The sequence below is a fragment of the Ostrea edulis genome, chromosome 5 (genome assembly GCF_947568905.1).
Source record: "Ostrea edulis chromosome 5, xbOstEdul1.1, whole genome shotgun sequence".
Taxonomy (NCBI): Eukaryota; Metazoa; Mollusca; class Bivalvia; order Ostreida; family Ostreidae; genus Ostrea; species Ostrea edulis.
The window spans coordinates 43,460,962-43,484,016 of record NC_079168.1 but is presented as its reverse complement, the minus strand read 5'-3'; the positions used below and the strand labels follow the sequence as shown (position 1 = coordinate 43,484,016).

Sequence of the window (23,055 nt, the reverse complement as noted above, 5' to 3'; positions counted from 1 at the left end):
ATGTATTGTCCAATGACAAGTAAGTTTTCATAATGCGGTAATTTTGAAGCAGGCCTCGGTAACTCATGAAAACAAAAGATCGAGATCACGTTTTGGGTAATCAATTTGTTTTAGGAAAACTCTCATTGCACGAAACTTCGTTCTTCTTGATTTATTAAAAAGAAGAAGAAAACATGCTCGAAAATCACCTCACAAAAATTTGAATGATTTTCATGTCTGTTCATGTTCCAATGCAATGTTTACGTTTTTGTACGCAAGTCTGAACAGCACTTTCATTTTGTGTGCTTCATGTTTCAACACTGACTGCCCTGGTTATATATATTTTACTGAGATAGATACATTTTATTGAGATAGAGGATATATTCTGAAGGTGGTCTCCCTATAAATGATGGGGAGTGGATCTCAGATAGTGCACGAGGCAGGGACTTCTATACCTCCCAAGCCTGTTGTACAGTCAGTGAAGGCTGAGAAAGACAATGAACGTGTTGACATGGAAGATAAACAGCTGGACCCATGTCCTTTGGATTCTCATGTTTCCACTCATTCTGTTGGTCTTTCATTGTCTGCTAGAAAGTAAGAAATAATGATCAGGACATGCAGTTATATTCATTGCAGCATATTATACAGTATATCAGTTGCTCGGTGGTTCAGTGCTACTACAGAACATACAATTTTAATTCTCTTAGCCATCATGATAAATAATAACAAAATATGGCAGGTAACCACTGAAATGATAATTCAGTAATTTTGTTTCTTGAAGTGACATATTAAAAATCTTTTTATTTATGCAAGATAAAGGTCTGTTGTTGAAGTCAAGTAAATTACTTAATAATAAAAACATGAAAGAAAGTGTGTCAAAAACATTGCATCCCAGGATGTTGAAAATATGCAATCTGGCTACTATAGAATCTGAAACATTACGGTCGGACCTTTTCCGGATTTGATTCGACCTTTGAACTCTCGATCTCTCAAAGTTTTATTAGGGTTCCTTGAGTTATCAAAAGTCACCTGTATTTCATTGTGTATTCCTTGTGACAATACTTCTCTTTTAGTACCAAAGTTTTTGACCTTTTGACCCGAGTTTGATCTACTTTTAGGAAAACCTAACCTATCAAATCAATTGTATCTACTCGGCTATTTCCGTAACCACAAATGAACCTCGTATGTGGCTCTACGCCATCAGAGGATGTTGCCATGTGTACACAGGTGTAACTATGATGTCACAGTCATACGTTACAATATGAAACGCAAGATTTCAAATGCATCTAAGATATCAAACATATCTAAGGTAATCTACAACTATCAATTTCCACTTATATGTTTATGTATTGGAGTGAATAAGACGTTAATGATATCAAAACTGAATCTGTGGTGAAAATCTAAACACTACATTATACAAGGATTCGGTTCTGGCCTTCTAAACTCATCCACAGGTGCACTTCCGGTGAAGAAATGCATCGATTTGATGCAATTCTTGCGCCGATCCATGTCTGAGTCTTCTTACCGGTTACGGAAAAGGAGGAGTGCGTGATCCGAATGCTATCAAATATTTCCTGAACTATTTAAGGTTGACCTTTCATTTCATGCCTTGATCTATGACATTGTGACCTTGACCTCCAAAACAGGAAGATGTTTTGGTCATATTGGTGTTGAGGTATAACAACAGATCTAAGGTGACTTATGTGAGAGATGTGGCCCATGAGTCTCTTGTCTAAGAAACCTTGCATATGATGAACTATGATAATCATATATGCACTAACTACATATAAAACCCAAAAATTGAATAATATTTAAAAAATGAATGACTTGAAACATGGTCTGTGCTTTGTTTCTTTTGAAAACTGATCCATGTACATTGTATTTATACATTGTGTAATTCTAGACTTACTCCAGTAAGGAGGTACCTACTACTTCATCATAAAGGTCAAATTTATCTGGTGTGTTATTCCTCCTAAACTTAACAAACTCTTCCAAAACATCTGGCTTTATTCCTATCTTATAGGTGCTATCTTTTCAGTCACTGTGTTTTGACAAGCGTTTTTAAACATAATAGGTGTTAATAAGGGTGATAATGCAGTTATATTTTGTCATAGACATGTAACTCTGCATGAACTCTGGTCACTTTGGTACCAAGGTTGTTGTTTTGTTATTCCCATCAAAGAAACATGAGATTTTTGAAAAAATCGGGTTGAATTTCATTTTCAATGTAAAAATACTTGCTATTGTATATGCAGATAAGGTAGGAAATTTTGAAGTAAAATTTTTATCAATATAAATTTATATATAGAATTAATATGTATTGTTAGTAATTCTGTGTGTATAACTTGTGTGTATGTATATTGTGAGTAGACCATAAGTCCTGGGTATTTTATGTACTTTATGGTAATAGTTCATCATAGCAAATTAGCAATTTATAAAGACTAATTTTAATTAAATATCAATAATTAACTGTTTCTTGCATATTGCATTTCCATTGAAAAGAAAAGGGTTCAACGATAATTATTTAATTGTTATTTTAAAACTGATTACCGGGCATAACATTATAGGAAAATTCTAGAGTTTCTATCAGTAATCTAAAATGACAAATTTAATATATACATATACTTTGTAATATAGATTAAATCTCCACGTCTACATCTACATATCTGAATTGAATTTATTTATCTCCTGATTACAGAAATTTAGTATTTTACATAAAAATGATGGTAATAGTTAAAATTTATCACTTTTGTTAAAGTACTGACCAGGTTTTGAAATAACTACTTCTGCAAGTGTCAACATAACCAGGTGCCAATTTGACATGTACCCACTCTGCATGGGCGGTTTGGTTTTCAGGGTCCTGCTGATTACCTTCCAAACAATGAATTTAATCTCTTTCATTGAATTTCATCCCTTTGTCTTTGACAAGTTGGGGAAAAAGAATTTGGCTAGCTTATATAATCATGTACTCTTTCATATCTTTATATAGTGCTGTAAAATTACTGTTTTAAGAGATTTGGAAGGCACTGAACTCATTTTGCATGTTAATTCACAGGAATAGTCATGCATACATTATGATGTTTATGTGGGAAAAGGTACTTACTGGGTAATCATGTTAATCGATTTTGAATTTCAGTATAATAGTGTTTGCTCGAATGGTTTGATCCCTGATGTTATCATTATGCACTTTTATTTTAAAATCAGTTTTATTGTACATGACTGTACTTATTTTGAACATCAACTTTCAAGGTAATTTTTTGTATTTTAGACCCAGAATGCCCAGTACGTTAGATGATTTTGACGTTATTGGAACCATTGGATCAGGGTCATATGGAACTTGCAAGAAAATTAGGAGGAAGCGGGATGGAAAGGTAGATTTAACTTTACAGAGAGAGCTGAAATAGCCTTGATCAGATAGGGAATGGTATATTTGTGCAAACAAAATCCCACAGTTACTAATCTGTTCTGTCAATTAACATGATTAAAGCTTCTGTTTTTCTATGGAATGAATTGAAATATACTGTCAACAGTGCTGCAATCTTATCAAACCCATTTACTAGTATTGATTAAGTTTAATTGTTATGTTTGAATATGTCTTACATAATGATTTTCCGTTACCAACTTTTATCATTTGTGATAAAAATTTAGAGGTTGTTACGGGGTCTTTTACAAACTTTATGTGTTAATAGCATTTGAAATTTTTACTTTTAGATATTACTGTGACATTCATTGAACCCTCCAAAGTTTAAGACAAATTTTTACAACAAAAGAAATCTGAAGGCACTATACATGTATTTTACCGAATTAAATACACTGTGATTGTATACAATTCAAATGATGCATTGAAATACAGACATATCGTTTCCATATAAAAACCAAGTAAATAAATTGTTAGGTCACTTAAGTCACTCGGGTGACCAAGATTGTCGTTGGGTTTTGTCTGTCATCATTCATTAACAATTGAACATTTTTAACTTCTTGATAACTACCATTCCAATTCTTTACAAATTTGGTATGAAGCATCTTTAGGACAAGGGGGATATAAATTGTAATTTTCAGGACTCCTGCACCCCTAAAGTTTTAGGGATGGGGCAAAAATTGACCAATTTTTAAAAAATCTTCTCTACACATCTGTGAGAAAAACCAAATGCATAGTGATAAAGAAGAGGAAGGTCTCCAAGGTAGGGACCAAACTTGGCATAGATAGTGTTTTATGTGTAAAACATTTAAATAACATCTTCTTTAATTCTACTGATACTAAATTGAATCTGAATAAATATTTAGAAGAAGGTAGCCCTTTATCAAAATTGTAAATTTTATGATCCAAGGGGTCAGGGATTTTTATATCAGGTTTGGGCCAAAATGGTCATAGTGATTAAAATATCTTTATCATTTGAAAGCCTAGCTTCTCTAATTTTGTTGTATAATAGTTTAGTATCTAGTACATAGAGCATGTCTTCATTCTAGACTATAGAAACAATTACAGGAACGTGTCTATATTTGGAAGAAAACTACATATCTAGGATTATTGCAATTGGTCAGCGTCCGGCATCGTGCGTTAACATTGAACATTTTTAACTTCTTGATAACTACCATTCCAGTTCTTTTCAAATTTGATATGAAGCATCTTTGGCACAAGGGGGACATAAATTGACTCCTGCACCCCTGGGGCCTTAGGGATGGGGCAAAAACTGGAAAAAAATTGACCAATTTTCAAATATCTTCTTCTCTACAACCGTATATCTTGAAGAAAAACTAAATGCATAGTGATGTAAAGAAGGAAGGCCTCTACCAAAATTGTGTAAATTTCATGATCCCTGGGGTAGAGGTTCTAACTCCATGGTTGGGCTAAACTTGGCATATATATAGTGTGTATGTCTAAAACATTTAGAAAACATCTTTAATGCTATTGATACTAAATGAAACTAGAAGGCATTGGTAATCCTTTACCAACATTTAAAATTTCATGACCCTAGGGGTCATAATTATTATACCGGTAGTCATTATTGTCTTTATCATTTGAAAGACTTCCTGTTATATGGTATAAAAACTAAAAGCAGAAAAGGATGTGCCAAAATTGTGAATATCGCAACCCCAGGGTTTTGACTCAAGGATGGGTCCAAATTAGTCATATTGTTATAATGTTATATAATATATGTTATGTAAATTCTTTCATCAATATCGGGGCATTTAGGGGCAAGATCAAAAGATCAATGTTGGATAAAAATCTAAATTCAGATAGTTAGGGTGAGGGGACATCGATTTAAATGGAAAAAGAAAAAAGACAAGTGACTGTTAAAAATCACATAATAATATTACATTTTAATTAACATCAATAGTTTTAATGTACACTTTCATTGTGATAAACAGTAGAAAAGGTATACAGGGTGTTATTTATACTCATATGTTTTGACTTGTTAATCGATTAGTTTTAACATTCATCATATTTAGTTTTATGGTGAAAACTGTGTGAATTTATTTTTTTGTCAGACAATGAACTTTTGATCTCGCCCCTTAAGTTATAAGAATACATCTTGTTTTACACTGTTGCTGAATATTAGAATTTAGCTTAGATATATGCAGAACAAGAAGTTTTTACTAGATTTCGTAGCCATACTTTTAACTAATACTCAGGTGACTGATAAGGCCTGTGGGCCTCTTGTTAAGATGATACAGACATAGGAAATAATATTGGTGGATTCAGGAAGAGGTGTTATAGAATTGGTCAATACAAGGAACAGATTTGCTTTAAAAATAATCTTCCTTAAATTAAGATCCTGGTGTGGAAGGAAATGGAGTATGGCTCCATGACAGAATCTGAGAAACAGATGTTGGTGTCTGAGGTCAACTTACTACGAGAACTGAAACACCAACACATAGTTCGTTACTATGACAGGATCATCGACCGTAGTAACACCACCATATATATTATCATGGAGTACTGTGATGGGGGTGACCTGGCAGTTCTTATTTCCAGCTGCAGAAGGGATGGGTAGGTCAGACTTAAACCATAACAGCAAATATTGAAGCAGAGGGTTACTCTCTGTAAAAAAAAAAATGAGTGATTCAGATGAATGTTAATGCTGTTACAAGCTAATTTTCATTTTTCAATCAATGTTACTCAACAGTGCTGGAAACTAACTTTTTATGTCACTAGTTCAGCCGGACTAATAGGGTATGATTTCAACCCGTCCGCAGATTTACCAGTTCACCAGAGTTTTCCAGAAATAATTAAATATATTTCCTGAATGTTATTAAAATAAAATAATGGAATTTAACTTGTCAGATATGTCTCAGACAATATTGTAACACTTATTGATTTAAGATTCCACTTAAGCATGTTTTCTAAAATGACGTTTTAGAAAATTGACCAGTCCCATGGGACTGGCTAAAACATGTCAATCAGTCCGCCAGACTTTTAACCAGTCATGGACTGACGGGCATATGCTAATTTCGAGCCCTGCTCAAGAGAAAATATGAAAATGATCCTTTTCGTGTTGCAGTACCCACTTAGATGAAGATTTTGTGTGGAAAATGTTGATACAAATGACCTCTGCACTGAAGGAATGCCATCGCAGAAAGAATGGTAAAGCTGTGCTACATAGAGACCTTAAACCAGCCAACATCTTCCTGGACTCGGACAGTAATGTGAAACTCGGCGACTTTGGACTTGCCCGTGTTCTGCATCATGAAACTAGCTTCGCAAAAACGTTTGTTGGAACCCCATATTACATGTCTCCTGTAAGTTTTTTGTAAAGGGTGCTGGGACTTTGATTTACACCACACAAAAAAAACCTGCCATTATTCAGTAGTTTTAATATTAAAAAAAATAAGTTATAAAACCGGATTATCAGCTAAACAACTACATCACTGTGGTTACCGAGGTGAACAGTGGTATTTCCAGGTCATCTTGAACCAACTCATTTGCAATTAGCAGTGTACACTGAGCATTTGAGGTCGTTTACATTATAAGGGTATTAAACTATGAAAGCATTGGTGTAACTTGTTTAATTGACAAAGCTAATTTTGCAGTTTTATGCTTCATTTGTTTCTGTATCCCCAATACATGTAATACAAACAAGCTGGACATTCCTTATCATTTGCAGTATGACTTGCTTATGTCAAGGTATATGTGGATAATCCTTCTATATTATAACCAGAATCATTGTCAGAATTGACCTTCTGTTCATATGATAGTGTAGATACAAGTATGGTGCAAATTGTGGCTAGTCATTCACAAGATTTGATACTGTAAACTTTAATAATGCCCATCTTCAACCATGCAAAGAAGAGGGGAATAATGGTATTGGCTTGCACCTGTCGGTAGGTCAATCAGTAAATTAAATGTTGTTGGGAGAACCCTCTTAACTCTTGACCCTTAGCTAAAAGAACTAAAAAATCCCAGTAAAAATACATGAATTTTCGGTTAATGGTTAAATAGCAGTTAAAAGTCCAGTATTTGAAATCTAGACACTTGGTATAAACATATATTTTCCTACCCCTGCTTTGTCCCTCTATAAAAATAACAATGGAACTGCTTTAAGGGGATTAATATACATTTTTGTATAGTGCTGAGATCTATTATAAGCAAGCTATTCAATGCCAATGTGATTTAGTTTCCTTTGCAATGTCATAATTCATCGTAAAATAGTATAATGGACCATTCAAATGTGTGGAAGAAAGGGAGGAACACCCCCCCCCCCCCCCCCCCCCCCCCCCCCCCCCCCCCACATCTACATGTAATTATTGGGGTGGGACACACACCTCTCCCACATCTAATTATTGGGGGGGGGGGGGGCACACCCCTCCCACATCTAATTATTGGGGGGAACACACACCTCCCCCACATCTAATTATTGGGGGGGGGGGGGGACACACACCTCCCCCACATCTAATTATGGGGGGGGGGGGGAGACACACACCTCTCCCACATCTAATTATTGGGGAGTGAGGGGTGGTCACGCAGTGGAATGTTTTCTCCATTGGACCCATGATTCTCATTGGATCTATAATTTTGAAATTTACTTAGGCATGATTCTAAAACCTCTATATAAAAAAACATCAATGTTATATGAAAGTACACCGTGTGACATTGGTAACCATCCCCCTGAACTCCCACAAGCTAACAGTTATAGCAGGAATCACAGTATTCACATACGTTATCTCTTTTTCTTCACTATCAATTTTGCTTGTCAATTAGTGTGACCCTCTGATAAGGTGGTAACATTTGTGAAAATTATTTTGTACAAAAGATTTGATTGATAGAGATATAGGCCTGTCTATCTAACTTGTAATAATGCATTACTTTACACACACACACATGCATGCTCTTTTCTCCATCCACCCATCATTCGACAAACCAAATGTCTGATAAATGGTGATGGTGAAGCTTGCACTCATGAAATGAAAAGAAAATTTTGTCTTGGTCATTAAATAAGTTCCAAACATTTTGCATTTTCTGTTTATTATATTTTCTTCTGATTTTGTTTTGTTCATTTGAAATACTTCTTGATGTGTTTTGATATAGTTTAAAATCTAAATGCATATTTAGGAAAAGCAGAAAAGGATGTACCAAAATTATGAATTTCGCAACCCCAGGGTTTTCACTCAAGTACAGGTCCAAATTAATCATATTGTTATAATGTTACATATATTATGTAAAGTCTTTCATCAGTATAGGTACTTTCTAGGGCATTTAAGTTTTAAGAACACATCTTGTTTTATACTTTAGCTGAATCTTGGACTTTAGCTTAGATTATTCAGAGCAGGAAATTTTTTCTAGATTTCGTAGCCCTTGGAACTAGTGATACTTTTGACTCAGGTGACTGATAAGGCCTGTGGGTTTGATTTTGTTTAGTTAATTAATGCTTTCATTACAACCTATTGTTGATACAGCACTAGACAGTTGTTCACTATATGTACATGTCTCCAAATGCTTGCTAAACGTCTTGGGACATATACATATAGTGAATAATTATCCGATGAAAACCTACTAATAGTAGTATAGGACCACAGTTAGGGGTCCAAAGTCAGACTGCATAAAGAGGAGCACTGTGGGCCTCAAGCAATCTAAAGATTTTATAATCTTCTTTATTTTAGGAGTTGGTTAACAACATGTCGTACAATGAAAAATCTGACATTTGGTCAATGGGTTGCATGTTGTATGAGATGTGTGCCCTATATCCCCCCTTTACAGCCACAAACCAGCAGGACCTGAACAAGAAGATCTGTATAGGGGATTATAAAAGGATACCGAGTCGATACTCGGAGGATCTCGACACCATTATCGCCAAATTCCTCCGTGTAGAGGTCAGTATTCACTATTTGGTCTTTATACTGATGTAGTAGTCTCAGTTGCTGGGGTAGGCAACAGTCAGCTCAAGTCTATGCCCGTTTTCCAAGCTTTTCTGTTGTGATACCGTTTTAATTTTTAAAAGAACTTTGAACACACATTCCAACCATGTTTTCCTGGGCCTACTCCAACTGTATAATTACGCTTTTGTAATTGAGAATTTGGAGGCATATAGTTTTTGGTCTGTCTGTTTGTTCACAAAAACTTTAACTTTGGCCATAACGTTTGAATGGTTAGTGATAGGACTTTCGTATTTCACATGTGTATCCCTTGTGACAAAGTCTTTCTTTGGGTACCAGAATGACTTTGCTGCCATACATCGATGTTTCACAAACACATCTTGTTTGTTTTATTAAAGTTTGATGTTCTTTTTGAGAGAATATTGTTGTAGGAAGACAACTCTCCCTGTAGAATACTGTTTTAGATCCACTTGCCCTGACAATTAGATGTATATATATATATATATATATATACTGCTGACTTTGGAATGAGTTGCAAAGCTTTTCTCTATACAGTACTATCTTTCATCAGACATCAGACCCGGCTTATTCAGTGATTCAGGTTGTTGAAAAATGACAAGAATTACGGGGGTAAGTTATGTTTCACTTTCTTTCAGGTGAATAAGAGACCGAGCATTGATACCATCCTAGCAGACCCGATAGTGCTGCGAAGAAATTGTAAACTGGAACGAGTGGAACGACGAAACTCAGCAGGAAGCACTGGGGCAGACTCACTAAATTCTTTGAAGGAAGAGCTGAGATTAAAAGAGAAGAAGCTGGAAATGAAAGAAAAAGAATTGAAAAGTATACATATGTATTTCTTATTTTTGATTTATCTATGGTACATTTTTTTGGTTATTTAAACACAGAAAATATTAAATGCATGTGAAATTTATTTTCAGCTGTTATTAACTTTGTCTGATCAATTTTGTAGGTCATGAACGAGAACTTGCAATCAGAGAGAAAATGGTGGAAGATAAATTGAAAAGGTAAGAAAAAGGACATACAAGTTCATTAACCTCAATTGAATTATTTTGTGTGCATATAATGAATTTTTTCCACTCCTTTATTGTAGAATTGAGTTACTGAGTAAGGAATTCAAGAGAAAGACTGAGCTGTCTCGTGAGATGACATCCTCTGGGGATGGAGGTAAAACTTTAATGTCCCCAATCGCACCACCACCTCGAATGGTGGTCAAGCCTATGAACTTTCCTCTGCTTTGCATTCCATTTCAACATAATTCTTTAAGATCACCTTTGACACCAATTAACTCTGACAATAAGTAGAGAAATTGAATGTTGTCTCCTGGGATTATGCGTATTCTGTTTGTGTGCATCATGTTTATGTGTAGTGTAGTGTAGTGTGTAGTGTAGTGTAGAGGGAAATTAATACTGTAAGTATCAGTTTGAATCATGCAATTAATGTGAAAAATTTTCCATGGAAACTTTATATATAATTTTTATTTTTGACATTTTTCAGTACTAGAGGTGTATATCATGAAATACATGTTCAACTTCTCATTCATGTATTGTAGAATTGAGTTACTGAGTCAGAATTCAAGAGAAAGACTGACCGGTCATGTGACTTTATCAACCTTTCATGTTTAAAATGAATTCTAATTTTCCACTACTGTAACTAGAAAAGGCCATATCAATAAATGGAGGCAGGAAAACATCTCTGCCCTGTCATCCTCCTGCTGAATCTAGTCACTCGGGCAGCTGATCTGTCATTTGATTGACAGCTGCATGAGAACATTCTGCTAAAGCCCATGTATGTAGCTTTTGAGGCCTAACCAGCACAAAAACAAAACTCTGAGTGGCTCTAATTGTTTAAAGTCTGCACTAACATACTCCTTTCTTATGTTTGAATTGTCTTTCTGATAAAAATGGGTTATCCAAATAGTTTGATACTTCTGAAAAAATCAAGCCAGGAGAGAACATCCTTAACAACAAACATTTTGTATCATTGAGACATAAAGAAGAAATGTATAAATAATATACTGTATTGATTTTAAATTGTATTTCTGCAACCAGCAGTTAAAATAATGATAAAATTTATATAGCACATTATAAAAAACAAATTACTCTAAGGTGCTTTACAAGAGTAAGAAGAGTAATAAAACTGTTACAATAAAACACAATTAAATGAAATTAAATGGCATAAGATCTTATATCTGTAAAATTATCAAAATAAAACACTATAATTAAGATCAGTTATTGTATATTTAGTGACATGACAACTTTGAAATTGATGATATGAAAAATCTTTGAAAGTTTGTAACATAACTGATATATGTATGAGTAATACTGCACATGTTACTTCAAGAAATTATAATGTATGATATGTATTTGTCTTTTGATTTTATTATAGATTGATAAACATGCACTATATACAAAATGAAGTTATGTGGTAAAGTGGAATCTAATTTTCCTGCTTGGTAATTCAGTGGCATAATATGCCCTGTAAATTTCATCTTTAATCATTATAAATATTTATTCGAATGATGTTTAGGCTATTGCCTTTTAACCTCTGCAATTTATAAATGAGTGAAGGAGAGAGCTAGAGATATTTAGTATTTCAGTTAATTGAAAATTGATTCATTCATTTTATACATTTATAAATTCAGTAGCTTGAAAGTATGATGTAGTGTCGGCTGCAGAAATTTCACGGGTCGCCTGGTAAACAGCCTGTTTTAAAGTAGGCATCATTTTCAAAAGTGACATAATTTAATGAAAGCATTGCTTGGCAAAATTAAAGTTGATCAAGTAAGCAAGCAGAAACATGTACTCATTCATTTATTGTAAGCATGTATGCAAACTGCATACTGATAGTTGACCGAGGCAGAATGTTCTTGCACATGGTGATCGATATAAATGCAGCTGTAATTCAGATGACACATCCGCTACCTGAGTATTTGCATTCAATAAGTCACGAAATGGCAATTTACATGGTGATGTTTTCTTATCTCTATTATATTCAAATACTCAATTATCAAAAATATCTGATGTACCGGTATGTGCACAAAAAAAAAAAAAAATGTTTTCCGTCTGTGATTTGCCCTTGGTCCAACTACATGATTCTTACATGGATGCCATTGGATGGCTACTTACAGCACAAATTTCTCCATGAAGTTTTCATTTCCTTGTAATCTTGTACCATTTCTTTTTGTTTATTAAAGAATTCTCTACCTCTTTTTACCATTTCTGGTGTATCTTTTGAATGAAGGTTAAAATTTTCAGAATGCGTTTTTACGCTTTTATTGATGTAATTGCAAATGCTCTGAAATCACTGATGTCCTACATTTGACAGTGTTTTCATGGTACATGTTATAACATCCATTTTCCTTATGTATTCACTCATGTTCCATGTATGTTGCTGTGCTGTTTTTCATCATTACCACATAATGTGTTGTTACCTTTACCAAATTGCAGTAAAATTAATTTCATATTATATCATTAGTTTTAAAAAAAAAAATACCATGTATGAATCATATCTCTCTCTCTCTCTCTCTCTCTCTCTCTGAATGTCAAAAGGAGTAAAAAAATTTAGTCGATTATTTGATAGCTTTAGTCAAAGAATATTCGATTATTTGAACTTTTGTAACCACTGTTACAGAGATGTTCCTTTGTACAATGTTTATACTTAAGGTATTCAATGTATAATGACCATATTTCATATCTAATAAATGGATAGTGGAATATTTGTAATCATGGTATCATTTTGAAGGGTTCATCAAATAAAAATAATGATCCACCATAGGAATTTTCAAAATTTTGTTTACTGCTTAATTCATTTCACCTAGAATTTAACATTGAAGTATATGGGAAAAGCATATTTTATTACAATATTTTAAAAACAAATTATATTTTCATAATTATCTCTTGGTAGAAAGTTACATAAACTTTCTTTTTATGAAAATATGAAATAAAATTAATCATTGACCACACTCATTTTTAGAAAATTAGATTTTTCTTATTTATACAAAGGGCAGACAACTCTTCCAAAAAGTCTTAAGTGCAAAAAGGTCAGCTTCTAATCATTTACCAGTCATGTGAATTTCATCTGCTTCACTTTCATCATTATTTAACAATAAACTTTTATGTTAATCTAAATCCTTCAAAATTGTTCATTATCCTTTCATTATACATGGAATACCTTAAGGTAGACCCCTTGAATATAAACATCCATTGTGACAATTAAGACAACAGGCATGTCACTCTTAAATGCAAAATTATGGCATTTTAAATACCGTCAACCGTTTGAACACAGGTATTAAAGTTGGTATATAATCAGTTATCAGTATGTGCAATTTTTTACTGACTATTAAATTTTAAAAAATAGTTAAACTTCAGTGGTATCGAAGAATATTTTGATTGTCGAATATTCATTGACATCCCTAATATTAATTGATATTAGATATTATATATTCCCTTATAATCCCTGGCAAATCTTATTATTTATAAAACATTACTCTACTTTAAAAGATCTGGATTAATCCCTGCTATTTTTTGCAATTTTATGGTTGATTGTGCTGTGTTCCACCCACTGAATCATTACTGCAATTTACTACCATGGCTTTGTCTTGATAATGCATGCTATGTCTTATGTCATATCTGGGTGTTTATGTGTGTGATTTGAATTTTGGAAGATTTAATATGTCATTTATCATTTTTGTATCAATGTTCTTCATTTTACTTCAAAATTTGATCAGAAAAATGAAACAGTAGATACTGTACTAAATACTGTAAATTGTAAAATCACTCTTTATTTTTCAATGTTTTTCATGTGTGTGTTGGTTGGTCTTGTTTTCATTGTTACACCCATCTGAACACAAAAAACTGAACTACTTTGAACAATATGCAATTTCTGAGATATCAGCTCTTCTCTGATGGAGGTACATTCAGTATTCTGTTAAACACTTGGGTAGGTATAGAGTGTATAGGTACATTGTAGATTAGTTACATAGGTGACAATAAATGTTATGAAAGCTTATTTTGTTTATATTAGCCAGCAGTATACATTAAATTGACCATATCAAGAAGAAATTGTTTGAATTAGGCTGTTGATTTAAATATGTAATTATCATTCGACATTTCCTCTTCGACACAATCGATACTTTTAACTAAGAAAGATGGCAAACTTTAAATTTTGTTTGAGCTATTTTAATCTCAAATACTCAAAAATGCACTAAATTTGGATTTCCTTTCAGTTTGGATGTTTGCATGTATGGAGCCCCAAATTAACATAAGCTCAAATAATTGAAGATATCTTTAATTATTTGAAGATTTCATCAGTTCATTTGAAAATGAGTTGATGATACCAACAATTTAATTGATGCACATTACAATTCAATTGAAGAGAGCAATAATTCAATTAATGTGTGTGTCAATTCAATTAATGCGCACAGTAATTCAATTATTGCTATCTTCAATTGGATTTTAGCGCACATCAATTCAATAAAAGCATGCAATATTGAATTGAAGGGTTGCTCTCTTCAATTGAATTAATATCATTAATTCAATTGATGCGCGCAAAAATTCTTTCAGAGCAACTACATAATTAGAGATACCCTCAATTCAACATAGCCACAATTGAAGTAACGATCTCTTTAATTGAATTGTTGCTTTCTTTAAAAGAATTGATGGACACATTAGACCTTATACAAAAGCGTTGTAAATAATGAAAAGATATCTTTAATTGAATTAAAGAACATCAAATCATTTATAACGAGCTCCACATTAAATTTTTCAAGCAAGAATTCCACCACATTGATGTGCACATCAATTGAATTGATGAGAGCAATAATTGAATTTATGCATGCATCAAATCAATACGCCGGTTTCGAGATATGTCCAAGTTATTTCCCTTTGGAGAACTCTCATACATGATAAGACGCGAAACAATTTGTTTACATGCAGGAGTGGGACAAATATTCATCACTGCACAAGTGAATCTACTTAATAAGTTTATCATACACAGTTCATCACCCGAATTCAACTGATACACAAACTAAGTAAATGATAAGTATTCAGGGAATAAATAAATACATGGAATTCTTATATCACTTTATTTCATTGCTCGAACATATCATATACAGGATATTACATGCAAATATGACATTGTTTTTATGTTTCCATTTTAATAAAATATTTGTTTCGATAATATTTTGTATTTCCAACATGTACATATTTAAAGAGAAGCCTCTTTTAATACATTTTATCGTCTTCCTCACTGACGTTAGGTCCACTCTGTCCCAATTAGTCATTCAAAGTTCCACTAAATGCACCTCCTATACAGAAGAGTTCTTATCTTGAAACTGGCATATTATTGCTCTCATCAATTGAATTAATGCACACATCAAATCAGTTATAATTGCTTTCATATTCAATTGAATTAATTCATGCATCAAATCAATTATTGATCTCATCACTTGAATTGATGAACACATTAATTCAATTAATGTAATTCATTATTTTTAATTATTTGAGTTTATGTTAATTTGGCGCTCCATATGCATAGCAGCTGTAATCATCCTTTCAGCAATATGTATATGGACACAATGATAAGTATTTGTACCCACCACATGTGGAGAAAAATATGTTTTGCATCTCGCCATATGTAAGAGCTCAACAAAGGGAAACAGCTATATGGCAACTTGGAAATTGTGTATTGAACAATCACATAATCAAAATCCCCAAGAAGATAATGGTTTTATAGAATGACATGTTCTTTCTCTCTGCCCCCCCCCCCCCCCCCCCCCTCCCCTAATCAAAATTTCAGTTTTCTTTTATAATTTACATAAATTCTGTACTAAAACTATATATATATACATGTAATATGTATTTTGCTAATTATTTTGCAATTGATCAGATATTATCTTTATGAAATCATGATTCAAATCAGGAGCTTAATGTCTTTTGGTAACTTTTGTGCCATTCATTTATCATTGTAGCATTGTAGTTTTCTCTGCTTTTCATTAGTCATCATATTCATGATGCCCTCTCACCTGTCATCTATGATATGGTATGTACAATGTTTTATGAACTAAAGGCTCCAAGAAGTGTAGCATGTACAGACAAAATACTAATAATATCAATTTTGAACTTAATGGAACTAAATGTATTTGTAAAAAATTGTGCAATGAAACAATTACCAGGTATTAAGATATCAACATGAAATAAATGAATTAAGTTCTTTACTGGAATGCATCTTGGTATGCCTTTTTAGCTCACCTGAGCTATAAGCTAAAACGAGCTTTTCTGATCATCCGTTTACAGTAGTATGTGAAGTTTACATTTTCGAATTCTTCTCTAGAATCACTATGCCAATTTTAACCAAACTTGGTACAAACCATTCTTGGGGTAAAGGAATTCAAAATTGTTCAAATCAATAGAGCCTCAATAGGGATCAAAGTTTTACATTGGGATATATATAGGGGGAAAAAACTTATTCAAGAGCAGCAAAGCCAGAATTAGTCATATTACATGTAATATGCAAGCATTCTCAAGTTGCACAGATTCAAGTTTGATTATAATAAATTCCCTGGAGGTAGGCCTGAGCCACAATACAGATTCAAAGTTTTACATGAGAATGTAAGGGGGAAATTTCAAAATCTTCTCAAGAACAACAGGGCAATGATTAGTTTGCAATCAACCTCAGGTAGTGCAGATTCAAGTTTGTTTGAGTCACGGTACCTAGAGGTAGGGTGGGGTCACAAGAGGAATTCAAAATTTTGCATGGGAATATACATGAAAAGAAAGTCTTCGAAAATATTCATCTCAAGAGCCACTGCCTGTGATCAGTCATATTAATATACAAGCATTACGATATAGTGCAGATTCATATATGATCAAATCATGGCTCCTGAGGTTAGGATAGGACTAAAAAAGAGGTTCAAAGTTTTACAGAAGAATTGATATGCAAATGTTCCCAAGTTGTGTGGATTCAGGGTTTTTTTTGGTTTGTTTTCTTTCAATTTATGGACCCTTGGGTATAGTTTGGGCTAAATCCCTATGGTGTATAGATTCAAGTTTGGTTAAGACATAACCTACTAGGGTTAGGGTGGGGTCATAATATGTGGTTAAATTTTTCATGAGAAAAAAAGAGGGTAAACAGCAGGACCAAGGTGAGCATTGCAGTCCATGGGCCTCTTATTGTTTGTTTCAATTTGAAGAAAAAAATCTGATACAGGGAAAATAAGGAACCTTTCAAGCCAAATTCATTTTACTATGCTTATGACAGTAATAAAAATGGTCTGTCACTGCAAAGACAAATATAAAATCATTTAGAAGGGAGTGAAATCACCCACATCAAAGTTAAATGGCTTTTCTTTTTCTGTTCATTCCTGTTTTCCTTGTACTTTGCAGATGACCTTTTTGATGGTTTGCACCCTTGTCTGTCAAGAGGTAAACGTGATCCAGATTCTCCAAAGAAAAAAGTATCGTTTGAAATGTATGGCAAAGAAAATCTCCGCAGACATGACAAATACCTGTACAAGGATTACTCCATCGATCACCTCCTCACCAAAGACTATACAAAATATTCCTCTGATCTCAAAGACTATGATCATTTGTATGAAGCAGAACTTGCCAAAAGAAGAGACCTTAAGGACAGACTATACAAGGCGAAATCCAAAATTACAGATTTACATGATCTGAAAATAGATTCTCACATACGAAATAGAAATTTGCTGTATTTTAGGTAATGTCTTTTTATGGAAGGTTATAATTTTGGAACATTTTTTCATGCACAATTTTTCTAACATTTTACCATTATTTATTTTTCATGAGCAAGATAGGTTTGTTTGTTTTTAAGCAGACCAGATATATTAGTATTTGCCACTGAATGGAATTTATACATACTGCCCACTTAACTGGGGTGTGCATGTAATCGCCAGTTTAAAGCATTACATTTTACTGTATACTATAGTATTCATTTTCCTCCGTTTTCAATTTTTGAATGCTTTACTTTCACATATTCTAAGATGTTTAATACCCATATGAACAAAAATGCAAGGGATAACTGTGATGTAACATTCAGACTCCCATTTGCTGACGTTCAAATATCTAAGTCAAATTTTTTAGAGACTTGCCTCTACCGGACTTATGATCTTTGTTCCAGATATTCAGTAAAGTCCAGCACCTGATACCATCAGGGGAAAAAATATTACACATTTATTACATTAATTACAAATAAAGAAGATAAAATTAGCAATTTACAAAATTTAGGAATTGTGCCTGTATAGTGATGTTATGCCAATTTACATAACTTGTTGTTTTGTTATTGAATAATAAAATGATGGACATTTTATTGTAAGTTGTCATTCAACATGTACAGCACCTTAATTATAAAGGCTGTTTTCAAAATTAGCCACTGACTGGATGATCAAGTCCAGTAAAATTGAGGTGAAAATATTATGTCAAAGAAGACTTACTTGATGATTTTATGACCGAAGGCTAACCAATGGCAATAGCTTGTCTTTAAGGTCAACATCATGTACTAGTATAAACAAGAGTACCGCAAACGGTACAACATACGCCCGTTAGATCTTCGGTGCAATATCTGTATATACGATGAGAAAAAGTCCAAAAAACTATTTGACCTACTTGTAGTCCTAAAGTAGGACATTGTGCACCAATCAAGTTGAAATCTGAACTGATTATGTATTTCTTTGAAAGAGAGGCTGTGACAAAATTTTAGGGCTATACCTGTATTAATGGGAAAAAAATCTTAAGAATTGTTTGACCTACTTTTGCCACTTAAGTAGGTTATGGTGCACCAATCCAGCTGAAATGCAAACTGAACATTCCTCCGAGAGGAAGTTTGTGACTAAATTTCAGGGCAATATCTGTATCCGTAACAATACCAAGGTTTTTCTACTAAGTGATACTTTGACCTTGAGAAATAACAGACATCTTCCACTTGGCATAAGGTGTATGTGTACCAAGTTTGACGGTCTTGACCTCAACGGTTCAGTCTGTATCCTGCCTACAAGGTTTCCTTACTGATTGATACTTCGACCATGACCTTTAAGAACAAAAGGTGTCCGCCACTTGGCTTGAGGAATATGTCTACCAGTTTTGACGGCCCTAGCCCCAATAGTTCAGTCTGTATTCTACCTAAAAGGTTTTCCTATTAACTGATACTATGACCTTGAAAAACAATAGACATTTTCCTCATCAAGGTGATCAAATGTACCAAATTGTAAGATCCTGGAGCTTACGGGTCATTTTGCATACAAGGTTTGGACAGACGGATGACGCCATACCATATTGGTCTCATCTTTGACAGGCATATATAAACAAAATCAATTCAATGTTTGTAATGAAAAGGAGGAGTTACTTCCTGGGGGAGACACTGTTTTTGTACTTTCTGTCTGTCACAAAATCTTGTGAATGCTTCTCCTATATGGCTTATTGAGTAAACTCAGGTGACCTATTGCAATTGGTTGTCATCCGTCGTTGTGCTTTAACTAAAGAACATTTTTAACTTCTTGATAACTACTATTCCAATTCTTTTCAGATTTGGTATGAAGCATCTTTGGGATAAGAGGGACATAAATTGTAAATTTCAGGACTCCTAGGGACAGGGCAAAAACTGCCCACAATTGACCAATTTTCAAAAATCTCTAGAAACACATGTGTAAGAAAAAGGTAATGTAGAGCAGGAAGGCCTCTACCAAAATTGAAAATTGCATGATCCCCAAAGTAGGGGTTCTGACCCCAGGGCAGGGCCAAACCTAGTATATAGTGTTTATGTGTAAAACACTTGAATAGCATCTTTAGTGCTATTGATAATAAATGGATATATGTATTAAGAAAGAGCACTCAGCAGATAGTCCTTTACCAAAATTGTAAATTTGATGATCCCAGGGGTAAAGGTTTTGGTATCAGAGTGAGGCCAAAATCATAGGTCAGTTATTAAATTTGTGAACAATAGAAATTTTTAACTTCTTTTTGATAACTATCATTCCAATTTTTTTCAAATTTGGTATGATGCATCTTTGGAACAAGGGGGACATGAATTGTAAATTCCAGGATCCTACACCCTTGGGGACTTAAGGGCAGGGCAAAATCTGCCCAAAATTGACCAATTTTCAAAAATCTTCTTTAGAACTGCACATGTGTGAGAAAAACTAAATGCTTAGTGATGTAGAGCAAGAAGGTCTCTACCAAAATTGTAAATTTCATGATCCCCCAGGTAGGGGTTCTGACCCAGGGCAGGGCCAAACTTACTATATAGTGTTTATGTGTAAAACACTCAAATAACATCTTTAGTACTATTGATACCAAATTAAAACTAAAGGATATTTAGAAGGATTAGGTAATCCTTTACCAAAATTGTAAATTCCATGATCCTAGGGGTAAGGGTTTGGTTTCAGAGTGGTGTCAAAATTATAATACCGATTTGAAAGACTTATTTAAGTTTGCTGAAACTGTATAAAATCTAAATGCATACTTAGGAATAGTAGAAAAGGATGTACACAAAATGGTGAATTTCACAACCCAAGGTTTTGACTCTAAGATGGGTCCAAATTATTTTAATACACATAATTATTTCTTATTATATTATGTAAAGCCTTTCATCAGTGTATGCACATTTTGAGGGCATTGAAGTTTTCAGAACACATTTTGTTTTATACTGTTGCTGAACATTAGAATTTAGCTTATAGATATTCAGAGCAGGAAAATTTTTCTAGATTTCATAGCCCTTGGGAGTAGTGATACTTTTTCATTAGTACTCAGGTGACCAATAAAGCCTCATGTGGGCCTCTTGTTTTCATGTACAATGGTATGTTCACTTTCCTTCAGCATAACAGTCAATATTTTAGTATCATATACTATGACATTGGTCACATCGATGTTGAATCTTTTCTCCATCTTTTTCCTCAATGTACATTGTCAAAGTGCAGTTCATAATGTCTATGTTCCTGCTCATGCTTTCTCCATACCATGCAATACAACTGCAGATACAAGATCTGAAAGCTTTAAGTATCATAAACTTAATGAGAAGATCTACTGCCACTTTTACCTCATTACCAAAAATTCTGTAGGTGTCTTACCTTCATGATTATCTACTTTTGTATAGGATATGAAAGCAGTATGTTGAAAACTTTTCAAGATATTGTGTCACAATGAAAGTATATTATTTTGGATTCAAAGTTTACTGAAATTTTTACTAATCATGACTACAAAATCTATAGGCGTCTTTTTTTAAATCAATGAATACTTCGTATGAAATATAATATGTCTAAGATGTAAACTTTTGAATTAACAAGGACTGTTTCGGAAACTTTTATGCCCCCGTGGTGCAAAATTGAAAAGGGTTATACACATGCATCATTTAAATACTAGTAATAGTCGTGCAAAAACAATTCAAGATATTGAGCAGACAATACCGGTATCTTCCTATGTCCAGAGTGGATTGACCATGTGACCTAAAAAATCAATTATCAATAGGGGTCATCTAATCCTTAGGATGTACCAGCGTACCAAGTTTGGTGTCAATCAAGGAAATGATTCTTAAAATATAGAAGACAACACATTCCTGTCAAGTTTGACATTTGACCATGTAAACCCAAAATCAATAAGGGTCATCTACTTCTTACAATGTACCAGTGTACCAAGTTTGAAATCTGTCAAGCAAAGGGTTCTCAGGATATTGAGCGGAGAGTATTGTTCTGTGTCTAGAGTGGATTGACCTGTGATCTCAAAATTATTAGAGATCACCTACTCCTGAAGATGTCCTAGTGTACCCAAGTTTGATGTCTGCCAAGCAAAGGGTTCTCATGAATGGACAGTATCTTCCTATGGCAAGAGTGGATTGACCCTTGACCTCAAAAGTAATAGGGGTCATCTGCTCCATAGGATGTACCAAGTATGATGTCTGTCAAGCAGAAGGTTCTCAAGATATTCAACAGACAGTATTTTCCTATGTTCAGTTTGACCCTTAACCACAAAATCAATAGGGGCCATCTACTCCTTAAAATGTATCAAGTTTGATATCTGTCAACCAAAGGGTTCTCAAGATACTGAGTGGAGTTTTTTCCAGGGTGGATTGACCTTTGACCATGTGACCTCAAAATCGATAGCGATCATTTCCTCTTCAAGATGTTCCAGTGTACCCAAGTTTGATGTCTGTCAAGCAAAGGGTTCATAAGATATAGAGCAGACAATATCTTCCTTTGTCTAGAGTGGATTGACCCTTGACCACGTAACCTCAAAATTAATAGAGATCATCTGCTCCTTAAGATGTACCAGTGTTCCAAGTTTGATGTCTGTCAAGCAAAGGCTTCTCAAGATATTGAGTGGACAGCATATTCCTTTGTCCAGTTTGACCCTTGGTCTTTGATCATGTGACCTTAAATCAATAGGGGTCATCCTTACAATGTACCATGTTTGATATCTGTAAAGGAAATGGTTGTCAAGATATTGAGTAGACAGCATCTTCCCATATCCAGAGTGATTTGACCTTCTGGACTGAAAATCAATACGGTTCCTCTTCTACTCATAACCAACCCACATACAATATCATTACGATCAAGTGAATGGTTCTCATGATATTGAGTGGACATGTGGTCTACTGACATACAGGTGCAAAGCAATATGCCCCTCATTGAAGGGGGCATAATAAAAGCAAAGTCAAGTTAGGGGTTAAAGGTCTTGCGAATATGACCTTATGACTCCAATATTTATGTGTTCCTTTAATGGTCAACTTACCCTTGCA

At 33.9% G+C, this 23,055-nt stretch overlaps 1 protein-coding gene across 2 annotated transcripts; it reads left to right on the top strand.

Annotated features, from left to right (window-relative positions):
• Positions 1–25: 25 nt before the first annotated feature.
• Positions 26–18,639, top strand: LOC125651677 (serine/threonine-protein kinase Nek2-like). Of its 2 annotated transcripts, none has more exons than XM_048880380.2 (9): positions 26–96; positions 3,248–3,350; positions 5,754–5,971; positions 6,483–6,720; positions 9,079–9,288; positions 9,948–10,134; positions 10,265–10,319; positions 10,406–10,479; positions 17,697–18,639. In XM_048880380.2, the coding sequence occupies exons 2-9, from the start codon at positions 3,255–3,257 to the stop codon at positions 18,032–18,034; spliced, it is 1,416 nt and encodes a 471-aa protein (XP_048736337.1). In that variant the 5' UTR covers positions 26–96; positions 3,248–3,254; the 3' UTR covers positions 18,035–18,639. The 2 variants fall into 2 exon arrangements, with proteins under 2 accessions (XP_048736337.1, XP_048736336.1); XM_048880379.2 differs by lacking the exon at positions 26–96 and adding an exon at positions 235–573.
• The last annotated feature ends 4,416 nt before the right edge of the window (positions 18,640–23,055 follow it).